This window comes from Cuculus canorus, chromosome Z, assembly GCF_017976375.1.
Source record: "Cuculus canorus isolate bCucCan1 chromosome Z, bCucCan1.pri, whole genome shotgun sequence".
In the NCBI taxonomy this organism is placed as follows: domain Eukaryota; kingdom Metazoa; phylum Chordata; class Aves; order Cuculiformes; family Cuculidae; genus Cuculus; species Cuculus canorus.
This window is the reverse complement of record NC_071441.1, coordinates 30241932-30254142: the sequence shown is the minus strand read 5'-3', so window position 1 is coordinate 30254142 and position 12211 is coordinate 30241932. Positions and strand designations below refer to the sequence as shown.

Here is a 12211-nt window from a genome sequence, read left to right as displayed (position 1 = left end):
TAGTCTAATGCACAACTTGGAATCCATTAATATGGTGGCATTGTTACAGCTGAGTTTGCATGTAATAAAACCAGATTCTTTGATGAAAAGGGACAAATATACTCTGTCTTATTATTGTATAAAATTGTGCAAAAAAAAAAGAAACAGGAACATCTACACTGCAAGAGTAGTTCACAATTTTTTATCATGTGATAAAAAGTTAATATATTTTGGACTCTTAATCATTGAATTATGTTATGGACAATTTTTTCTTGGTAAGCTATCAACAGATATTTACAATTTTGTTTAAATTATTCTCCACATACTGATTTGCTGATAAAAGCTACATTAATATGTCTGCTTTCATAGATAACATGCATTTGAAAACAGATGATCTAAATGAAGGTGGTATTCTTTCAGGCAGACTGTTTGCATTTTTCATCAGCCCAATACTTCCAAGTGCGTTTTAACACTTTCTCAGGTGCCAGTTGCAGTTTGCCATTTATACTGAGGAACAGAAGGTATAAAACAGTGAAAGCAGAAGACAACAGCATTCCCTCGCATCTGACACTCTTAACAGACATTTTTAAGCACTCTGTCTTCATTTTGAATAATCATTTGGAACCGCGGTAGGATAAAAAAAAGTGAGGTTACTTTCCGTTAATCATAGCGTGAACTGAAAATTTTATGAGTTTGGATAAGGCACTTCAGGTTCATTGATGCCCTGCCTGTGAATTGAATAGATCAGTTGCTATTATACCTCATGCCATTGTTATGTGTATGTGTATGTGTATACGTATACGTATGTGTATGTATATTAGCAATATATATGCATGTATAAATAATTTGCTGATATACTGATGCATGTATCTCTTTTTTATTTCTAAACAATCAAGAAACACAAAATTATACCTGCTATTATGTAAGCTTTTGTATCATATGCATAATTTTGTATATACAACACTTAGTACCATAAATAGTGCCCGTGAGTCTCCCCTTCTTCTTAGGTGATGTAAGAGAAAGTAGGGAATAACATTCATACATTTTTGCTATTACATTATCTGTACAGGATGCCTATAAATTTATTGTGCTTTTCCAGAAAATCTGGGAAAACATAACACTCATTTTTTCATTCAAGTAATACTTTAAAAGTGGCACATCTTATTCACAAGTGGGCAATTAATAGTTACATACTAGATAGAAATGGAGCTCAATCAGAGGCTTAAGGCAATATAGTCTCTCTGCTATAAAATAAAAATTTTTCTGGCTTAGGCCAGATGCTAGTAGTCTATGTTTTTTTGTAGTAGTAGTCTTAACAAAATATCTAACTAGGCCAAATACTTCATGTAATGGTTTCTCAAATGTTTTCAGTGAAAAAATAATAATCAAGCAAAGAAAATTTCTAAAATAGCACTTAAAAATATATTAAATTTTATTTTCCACTGTGTCATGCTTTGCAAGTACTTATTTTCCAGATAAATGTGTTCCCTTTTACTGGAGATTTACTGCAGAGTTTCAGCTTCTTGCAATGATATAACAGTGTTCAGTGTTCAATGATATAACAGCTGATTGATTTGAAGATTTCTATTTTTAAAGTTCCACAATATTCACATTACAAGTTAAAAATTCTGTGGAACAAAAAAATCCAAACAAACAACAAACCCTACAAAAGTAAGAGAAATCTAGGCTATCTATACCTCTATTATATCTACAGGTATAATAGCTATTCTTTTTTCTGAATTCAATAGCTGTTGATAAAATATTTTGTAGTACTGTATTCCAGATAAAATACATCCAGCACTTCTCTGTGCAAGTGAGCAACAAGTCCCAGATGTCCTTTGAAGGCAAAAATAGGTGCCATTAAGACAGGGCAGCAAAATTATGAAAGACCTTAAAATAAGAAAGAGCAAACAGATGGACAAATATTCCCTACAGTAAAAATCTGCAAACTACACCTAGCAGCATTTATGCAGTTGCACAAGTTTCTCAAGAAGAAAGGCATGTTTGACAATTAGATTGATAGGTGATTCTGAGTGTTTGCTTTTATCTTTCCTTACATATCCCAAGTAGGAATACTCTCAGCATATCTTAGGACATTCAAAGTATTTTACTCAATGTGTCAGGTACCTGGGATGAAAGCCTACCCCAGCTGAAGTAAATAAGACCTGCTGAATGCATAAAGCAAGATACCTACACAGCTGCTATTCCTATAATTAGCGCTGTACCTCATGCAGTCAGAGTCTCTCATGTTTTGTGATCCAGAGTACAGGGGTACTTATCAGCTTGATTCATGATATTAAAAAAGGTAGGGTGATATGTGGGGCAGTAAAGGAGACCAGGTCTAGGTCTGTGCTGCAGCTGGCAGTCCACATTAAGCAAAACCATTAGAAGATAACCATCCTAGTGCTATACCCCTTCTTCCTTATGTAACCTGTTCCTCTCCTACAGCCTTCTGCAAAGTGTCTCACAGCTTGGGATAGAAGACGGGAAATATGCTCTTCATTCCCATAGTTTTCAAACACAGGGACAAAATGTGCTAGGCTTTGTTGAGCAATTTGCTTGTGGGAGTTTTGTTCAGTTGGGGATTCAGAATTTGTCTTCTGGCTAGCAGGGATAGAACCAACCAACATTCAAAAATTATTTAAAAACACATGTGACCTTCTCTGCACCATCTGGTCAGTTCAGCAGGAGCTCTATGTGAACCACTTAAAGAAAACTGCTTTAGAACATGGTCTTTTCTCTTTCCATAGTATCTCAGCCTATGACAAACCTCAAGCTGAACAATGACCTGTGATTTGGGTTTTTTCCCCCACATTTATTTCCTTTTTTTCAGTGTAATTAATAACACAGGAAAATAAACTGTACAACCCTGACTTAAACTTGAGTATGGTTTAAAAATAAAAATGTCTACTTGCTTAAATGGCAAATTGTGATAGATGTTAACGCGTCCATCTATGTTCAGACATACCACAATTTATAAGAAACAGAGGCAAAACCAAGTTTCTAAAAAAAGGTTGTAAATAATAATAAAAAAAAGACAAAACTTTACCAGATTAATTAATGTACGAAATATCTCAAAGTAACTGCCCTTCACTGCAGGTAGTACCTCTCTCCTGAAATTAAATGCCATATTCTGAATTGTTTTGCAAGACTGCAGAATTCGCTTTGAAAAATGCATATAGGAAATATCCTCAAGTGTGTACTCACCTCTTACTTTTGTTAGACAAATATTCATCAGCTTTTTTGAGATAAAAGCAAAATCAGACAGGGGTAGGGTGGAGTTTAAAAAAAAAGTAAAGTGTCATCAATATGTTATGATGCAATATAATCCTTTGAGAAGAAGTGCCTGATCTCATAGCACCTCAGCAATAATGGTCTACAGAATCTGTGGCTTTCTACAAATCCTTAAATACTGTTCTTGTCTTTCAAGGACATCTCACTTGCAGAAGTAAAGAGCACTGTACTGCTTACTCCCTGCTTTTCATGGTTTGCATCGGAGAGATTTGTAAACTTTTTTCCTGCAAAATTAGTGAAGATACAATGATTTCACTTATGTAATTCAGCCTGTTCCTGAAGTACAACCTACTGCCAGTTTCAGGACATGGACATTCTTGTGAGCTATGTTCCCCTGTCATGTAACATTAAAATTTTCTCCTGCATGGGAGGTACTTAACTCAAATAGCTGAACACAGTGAGTATGCATGAAAACATTAACAGAGAGTAAAGCAACAGCAGAAAATGTGAGAGGCTGGATAGAAATTATCTTACTAGCAACTGTTGCATTTATAATGGTAAATTCTTGGTATGTGCATACTTTTCATTCATTTTTAGCTTAGGTGGATAGATGGCATTCTTGTACAAACTACAAAAAAAAAAAAAAAGGAAACAAAATCAACCCCCACGCAAACATCCCCTCCCCACCCAAGCAATTCAGCATACAAAATCCTATCTATGCTATAATCATTAGGCCTTCATTTTTTTCTTCTCAACAATCAGTATTAATCTTAACTCTTCATTGTGTTTTCTAACAGCTAAATATTCAAATATTTGGATTCCTGGTGCATGGTTAATCTATTGTTTGTGTAATCATACCACTTGTTTTCTGCAGTAGAAGGTTTACTGGTATTTTAGAGGCACTGATATATAGGTGGAATTGCATGGGGTGGATACAGTTTTCCTCTTATTTATACCAGTTTTATACTGGGTCATGCCACTGATTACAACCATACCAGTGTATCAGGAAAGATTATTACTTGCAAGACGCCTTTTCGATGGGATGCTTGATTTGAGCATTCACTTGAGGGCTGAGTAGCTTGTCCATATTGGTGGTAGATCGATGTGTATGTCAAACTATAGAATTTATGGTTTCATATTTTGGAGGAGGGTAAGCTGTATTAATAATCAGTTGCTGTATTAATAATTGCAGTTATTGCATAGTAGCCCTTCAGTATATAAAATGAGACACTCACATTGAAAGTAGTGAAAGGGCATTAAGTTCAGAGCCAGAAGAAAAACAGAAAAGTGGGCAGTGCTGGATGACTGAGACATCTAATTATTTTATTTTTATGCTGTTAGCAACTATTACTGTTCGCAATCTTGCCTGAATTTCAATGGTGTTTTCCTAAGGGAATTTCCACATTTGTTAAGAACTGCATCATGTTGGTACTGAAATGTTCCTTCCCCGTATTATGCCCTTCCCCCTCTCCAGTTCTCCACATCACCACTATCCTTGTCCAGCAACTTCTTTCTCATGATCTCTCCACTTCCCACTGGATCCCAAAAAACAATTGGTAAATTCATTCCCTTGAGAGTATGGAAGCCCAGAGCTTTTACACGGTGGGGAAAGCTGGGAACAGATACAATGCCTCTGTGCCACCAACACTGAAAGAGCATCTCCACAGATGTTGCAGCCATAGTGTGCCAGCACATTACAGCATCGACATTATAAAGAGACAGCAGGACAGCACAATATGCTCTTGTCTAGTATCCACCAGAATTAAATCTGAGGTCTGAACTAGAAGGTTGGGATGAATGCAGCTCGTGTAGGGTTTATAACCTCAGTTTAAGCAAGAACTCCAATTCTGAAGAATTGAAAGGCAGCAGTATTAGAGAAATAGCTGTCAAACTCCAGTGAACTTCTGGCTGAACCTAATTCTTATTGGCTGACAGAGAGTCGTGATCTTGTACACAATAATTCTGCATCACATCTTTACTTAAAAGACTCCACAAGGCTATTGCTTTCATACACAGAGAACAGATACTAGGGCAAAGAACAGGGCTTCGTGTGCCTTTGCATCAGCAAGCAGTTGCTGTTCCTGACCCTGAAATGCCAGTGCACTTCAAGCCATCTCCTTCTCTCGGATAATTCCTTTCTTACTAAGATGAAACTTCCATCACTCAATTCAACAAATGTTGTCGAAGTTTCCAAAACTTGCCTCAATGCTATTTCCCTTGTGGTTTTAAGTCTAAGGATTTTTGGCGATCCGTAAGCTCTAAGATGTTGTTGACAGCTTAGTTAAAAAAAAAAAAAAAAAAAAAAATACTATTCATGTCAAAAGGGAACCAAAAAAAAACAGGCTGGAGAAGCTTTAGGATTTTGCAAGTCAAGGAAAAATAGCGTACCACTAGTCCACTGAGTGAAATGGTTAACTGTATGTCTGTGATACCTCTCCCTTTCAGGTAAAAAAAAGAGGAGAGATGAAATGGAGTCTTCTACACTTGCATAGCCTCATTGGTAAAACAACGCATATTTTGCCTGTGTGCATGGCTCTAATCTGTTGAATTCTTACAGCAATACCCTTTTTCATGCAAGCATTATCACTGACTTCAATGGGACTATTTCCAGGACTAAACTTAGTCATGAGTGTGACAATAGGATCAGGGAGCTGCTATAAACATGTGTCCCCATTTACTGTACAAAATAGACATGTACAAAATATTGCTCCTTTTGCTGTCATATCCTTTGATGGAGACCTCATTCTGTAACAGAAGGGTGATAAACTGGCAGGTGGTTATTATTAGAAAGGTCATTGACATTGTCAAGCATCTTTTGAAAGCTAACATTGCACCTAGAGGTTTATCAGGCCAGAGCCATGAAGTCTAAAACAGTATTATTAATCGTTAATAGCCCTGACCCCTTTTTAAACTTAACAAAACACAGGAGATTGAAGTTCTTCTGCTCCTCTCTCACCCCACTGTGACCCATGCATACACTTCCCCTAAGCTTTGTCTTGAAGTACCCTGCAGTAACAGCGAAGTCGTGTAAGAGCTATTTTAATTACAAGTACCACAGTAATGAATTCAAGTACGCTCATTTATCATAAAGGGATTCCCTATCTGTCTCTAAAGTATGCTCAAAAATACTGTGTATTTGATAACACAAAGGTTGAGAATTTATTACAGTTTTAAATACTTTGTTTTGGTTAGCTTTTTGTAAGCTTTCAGTCAAAACTACATTTTGACTCAAAGAGCAGAGTGTGGTGTGTGGAGGGGTGTGTATGCGCACGTGTGCGAACGTGTGTGTGTGTGCATGCGTGCGTGCGTGTGTGTGTGGTCTCCTAATTTATTTGCTCTTCAGCCCATTTGGGACTAAGCTGCAATCCCTGTAAGCAACAGGAGATCAGGGAAACCAACTGACTGCTTTTTCCCAGGCACGGAAGGGAAAGTGACTTCTCAAGTTTTTCTGGCCACTGTACAAATTGTTCCTGAGCATGGAGAGTTTCCAAAAGACCTAATTAGCAACTCACTGCAAACATTTCTTTCCATTAGCTAATGATCCGGCTACACTTGTAAGCAAACAGTACCAACATATCTAATCAATGCAGAAAAAACAACAGAATGCCTACTAAACATCTGGATATAATTTTATAGTTAGAACAAAATGAAAACATATGCAGGTTTCTTTTACCTATGCCTCAACAAAAAAATTTTTGATACAAAACCACACTGGCCAGTCAACGTGTCATTTTCATAAAGCATGGTCATTTCTCTTCAAATGTTCTCAATTTAATTTTGTTGGTTTCCTGCAATCTCTAATTTTACCATATTGTGTGAAACCACAAGGGATTCTTTGGATCAGAGTCTATTAGAGGTTTTACTGCTGCATCATTTGCTACTGACTTGTTTTTCAAATTCAACTTGGGGAATTTTTAAGGGTGAAAGACTGGGAAGAAGGGAATATGATGGGAACAAGATGGTAAAAAGACCTAGTACAATTTTTGAAAGTTCTTGCCTACAAAGAAAGCTACTACTTAAAAATAAATCAAATTGCAAAGAGGGTATGCAATGGCTATTAGCCAAAGGTAGGAAATAATTAGAAACATAATTGCTTTACCCTGCTCACATAATTTTCACTTCATAAATAAATAAATATTTTGAAATTTATATTGTTTTGCATGCCCTTATAACAATTATTATTCTTGCAGCTGTATAGGTAGTTACTACTATACCACATGCACTGTATGACTCAGACACTATTTTTTTCTCTATTAAACTTGTGTTATCCTGCCATTAAAAAAAAAAAAATAGAACACCACCCTCCCCACCATGCATATATACATGACTTTTAAATATACTGTTATTTCTTTTTCAATTGAAAACCCAATAACCTCTCAGCCTAAAACTCTGAAAGCATAAGACTTATTGAATTCTATAATTGCTTCCTCCACTAATTCGGTATCGCTATGCAAGCAGTAGAACAGCAGGATAAATCACAAATTTTCGAAATAGTTTCCTGCTCACTGGCAGCAAACACCTACTGATTAACATCATGAACATTCTTGTTATATATGCCAGTCTGTGGGAAGTTAAAAAATATTGCTTGTAAATAGTACTGTTAGCAGTAAAGGAAAAACATAAACAGTATGGTAAACAGATCATCATGCAGTACGTCGCTTTCCTATCGAAAAGAGGCTACATCTGACAACCTTTCTGTATATTCAAGCTACATTCTGGGCTCAATACCACTTTTTTGGACTCAAAGCACCAACTGGTTCTAGCATTCAGTATATAACCAATTCAGGATTAGGCCCATTGCTAAATGAGGTAAGAACACATTAAACCACTTACAGCAAAAATAGATTGATTTCAAATGGCAGACTCAAATGGATGACTAAACACAATGGTTTGGGAGAGCTTAATACTGAACACGATCTTTTTATGGTATTTTTAAAACATGAGACAAAGGCTTAAACACAATTAATTTTAATCCAGTTTGAGAACTATATAGAGTATGTACAGTATTGTAGCATAATGATCTGGTATAAAACACTCCCTCGAGTTGAATACAGCTCTTCATAACATGCTTAGCCATATTTTGGTCTTTCAGTAGTGTAAATAGTGATTTTTGCCATGGAAAGAGGATGCAGAGTTTTCGCGGATTAATCCAGATTTATACCTATATAACAAAATCTATTTTTTTTATGCTCAAATCTGCCAGTGATGGTGCATTACAAATTAACTAAATATCAGATCATGTTGGATATTGTTCATACTATGTAAAGTCAGTGTCTCATTTCGTTCTGCTACTGCTCTAACATCTCTTCTATCACAATTGTAATAGAAAAGATTCCAAATATCCTTCATATCTGATTCCAGAATGTAAGTAGGTTAAAAGCACTTGTTAAAAAAACCCACAAAATCCAGGAAAACACAGCTTTTCTGTTTCTGTTAAAACACACTTTGGATGTCTTAATGATTACAAATAAAGACATTTCAACTTTCATTTAGGTGAGCAATCAAAAAAAAAAATTTTTTTATTTATGTTCCAAAACATAGTGTTGTTTTAATGTCACATCTGTTAATATCTCATTAACAACTTGTGTCAGCAGGTTAAGCGAAGTACAACTAAAATTAGGTGTTATGTTATTACAGACTCCATAGCTACTAGGTACACAAACAAAGTATCTAATAATAGATTACATTTTTATGGCATCTTTAATCTGGAGATCTAAGTATTTTATAAGCATTAATTAATTCAACTTTCTAATGCCATGGACAGAGCAGTGTTTTGATTGGTCCAAGACTAAAAGGGACGAGCCAGGAACAGAATGCAAGATTTTCAGCTTTACTTATGCACCTAGAACACCAGACAAGTTTACATTCCTGTCTTGGGAACCACAATATATCAAAGTGCACTATCAAGGGTATTTTGCCTCATATCTGAAAAACACATTATAAGTCCTCACATTTACTTATGTATTCACAAAGACACACACATATGTATATTATAAATACAAACACACAAATACATATGGGTGTGAACAGACACCTACAGGTACAGACACTATTACATGTACATGTACACACACAAACAGACACATTCACACAGACATACATGCATCTGTTTTCAGTATCAGTATTCCATAGTACTGCAATGAAGTTCAAACTCCACCTCAGAAGACTGAGGGAGTTTCATTTTCTTTTCCTTTGGTTGTTTCTATTTAAAACCGGGAATAAAGTAGTATGGAAATTAGCACTCTGAATGAGTAAAGCTGTACCCTGACATTGCAACACATAAAATTTTAAACACAGACTGCTCTTTCTTTAGGATACAAGATGAAGTGCAATACAATCTTAATAAGCATATCTAGTAAACATCAATGCAGAATCATAGGAAAACACAAGTTATAAAATTTCTCCTACTGAGCTTAAATGTTGCGACACATTTCAAGGCCTCTTTTTAGGTAGAATAAAGGTATATTAGCAGCATAAATGTGTCTTAAGGCAAGTCTGAAGGTAACAGTATTTTACACTCCAGCATGTAATTCTGCTGTGAATAAGGTGGTTATTAACAGAAGACATGTTTTGAAGTTTACTTCCCTCTGCAAGCTGTGTCATCATTTGTCATCTCAGTAGTCACACAGCACACCCCTAAAATTTGTTTGGGCTTCATCTACCTCAAGTAGACAACAGCAAAGTTCTCAACAGCTTTCCTCTAGCAGACCCCACTTACAGAAAAGCCCCGAAGGACAACTGCCACCAGACGGTCTCTATAACTAACATTTCAGTTGGTATATTTGAGGAATGCAAACATGCGTGAGGTTTTATATTTGTGGCATCTTCTGTATAGCTGGGAGCACCGTCAGCAGATGCTACACACTACGTACCGGTACTATTACATAAATAAGACCAGGAAAGTTGCCGTATCCGTCTGCTCATTACCAAGATTCTCGGAACACAAAAACTTTGCTTTTTCCCTTTGGCGCTCTCGGCCAGGCTCCGTATGGGCCGCGGCCTCGGTGCGGGGCCGGTTCCTTCGCTCGGCCGCGGCCGCCGCCGGGTCGCGCCTGCGCATGGTTAATGGCAAGAAACGGTGGACGCCGGTCAGTACAAGGCCAACACCCGTCAGCATACGCGCTCCCCACAGAACCCCTATGACGAGAAACCTTCCCTGAGCCGCAGGCGGAGAGACGGGTCGCATCTCACAGAGTTCTAACAAAGCGCCGCGCGCTAGCAGCCGCGCCACCAGCAAGTGGCAACAAGCGTTTCGCCCACTGAGAAGCAAAGCCGATTCCCCGCTCCTTCCCCACTACAACGGCTTCCCCGCGGGCCCAAAAAACACACTCGCGCGCAGGCGCCGCGAGCACAGCCGGCCGCCAGCCCCTCGTCGCCCCGCCCACTCAGCGCCAGCGCACCAGCCTGCGAGCCCCACGTTACTTCGATTGACAACTCAGCCTCTCCACTCTCCTTCCCACTGACCTTTCCTCATTGCCGCGACGCTACGCGCTCCGTGCCCTCCTATTGGCTAGCCAGGAGCGCTCCTGCCGCAGAGCCAGAAACGGTTTCCAGCGAAAGGCTGAGAGGAGGTAGGCCTTGGCCTGTTGCTATTGGTCCATGGGGCCGGGGCGCATCATAGCCCCACGTTGTCACTGAGGATGGCAATTGGACGACGGGGGCGGTGGCCTCCTCTCCTCTCCCCTGCCGGCGCGGCGGGGTGGGCGGGGCCAGGCGCTGGTTAGCTGGCAGAGCGTGAAACCGCGTGCTAATGTAAGCGGGGCGGGCGAGGGCGGTGTTTTCAGTTCGGCTCCGGCCGCTCTCCTGTCCCGCTAAGCGCCTCCCGCGGGGCTGCCCGGGCTTCCCCGTTCCCTCGGTCGGCGCGGGGGGGGGGGAAGGGAAGGAGGTCGGCGGCGTTTCCGGCCGCTCGGGTTCGGAGTCTTCAGCTGGGGAGAACTTTATCGCGATTCGGCGAGGAGCGGCGGGCAGCGCGGACGAGGTGGGGGACGACGACGATGAGGATGAGGATGCTGCTACTGATGATGCCGTCGCGATGTACGGGGCTTGGGGGACCGTGGTGAGCCGCGCAGCTCCCCGATGCGCGGCCGCCTGGAGTAGGCTTGCAGTGGTGCCGTTGCTAGAAGGAGTTTCCCGTCTGATTTAGCTCCTATACGGACGCTTTTATACATTCCCTCTCCCGACTCTGCAGGTGTTTGGCTGATCGGGCCAGTGGGCATTGTAAGGGGCTTCGTTTTTCTTTTGTCCTGAGGACCTTCTGTAACTAACGGAAGAGTCTGCTGCGTGTGTGGTTTCCCCTCCTCTGCCGTCCTGCGCTTCGTGCATGTGCTACTGGAACTGCTCCGACCGGGGCCGGCTGTGCAGAGCCCCCCTCGCCGCCTCCCTACTCCTCCCGCTTTCCTCCCTTGTTCATCGCTCCGTGTCTTGCTGATGACTTGGCCCCTACGACGACGCCCGGAAGCAGGGCAGTCTTCCTCGCAGACTTTCCCTCGCCCACCTGGCTTGCGACGGTCCCGCCGCTGACACCCCGTCCCGCTTCCTCCTCCTGGATTTTCCCCTCTTGGCAGCAGGCAGGAGTGGGGAGAGGAGTAGCCTTCGTACAGGGTTTTCGGCCTTACAATTGCATCGGCAACTGGAGAGTCCGAAAGGGGGATTATTCAGTCCCGCGGCGGGGTGGTATTCCCTACGGCCCCGTCGGGTCCCGTCGCATCCCGCCGCTGCTGGGCGTTGAGAAGCGTAAGTGCGGCCCGTCCGCCCTCGGAGCAACAGCAACAAAGGACACCGCCGCCGGAGGATGCCCCCGCGGCGGAGGCACTGAGCGGCGCCTCGTCCCGCTCCTGCTTGCGGCAGCGAAGGGAAGGCGTCCACTGAGTGTCGCCGCTCCTGCCCCCTCGGTGCCCTGGGTGTGAAGACGGGGTGTGTGGGGCAGTTCGCTGCGAGAACCGTGGTGTGACAGCGCCCCGCCGCCGCTGGAGCCATGTTCCCACAGAGCCGGCACCCC

At 41.0% G+C, this 12211-nt stretch overlaps 2 protein-coding genes across 10 annotated transcripts in view; one reads left to right on the top strand and one right to left on the bottom strand.

Annotated features, from left to right (window-relative positions):
• Positions 1-12189, bottom strand: part of LOC128850378 (translation initiation factor IF-2-like) — a 70411-nt gene extending 58222 nt beyond the window's left edge. Inside the window, exons 1-2 of the mRNA XM_054054029.1 lie at positions 11657-12189; positions 10678-11347 (exon numbers count right to left, since the gene is read on the bottom strand). Coding sequence (XP_053910004.1) covers positions 10717-11347; positions 11657-12189 — 1164 coding nt within the window. The 3' untranslated portion in view covers positions 10678-10716. The remainder of the gene's footprint in view (positions 1-10677; positions 11348-11656) is intronic.
• Positions 10690-12211, top strand: part of TLE1 (TLE family member 1, transcriptional corepressor) — a 76817-nt gene continuing 75295 nt past the window's right edge. For 3 of the 9 annotated variants that reach the window (XM_054055478.1, XM_054055479.1, XM_054055474.1), the window contains exon 1: positions 11106-12211. In XM_054055478.1, the coding sequence (XP_053911453.1) occupies positions 12188-12211 (24 nt within the window). In that variant the 5' untranslated portion in view covers positions 11106-12187. Of the gene's footprint in view, positions 10785-11102 lie in introns of those variants that run through there. The other 6 variants (XM_054055477.1, XM_054055475.1, XM_054055470.1 and 3 more) reach the window with 6 other exon arrangements.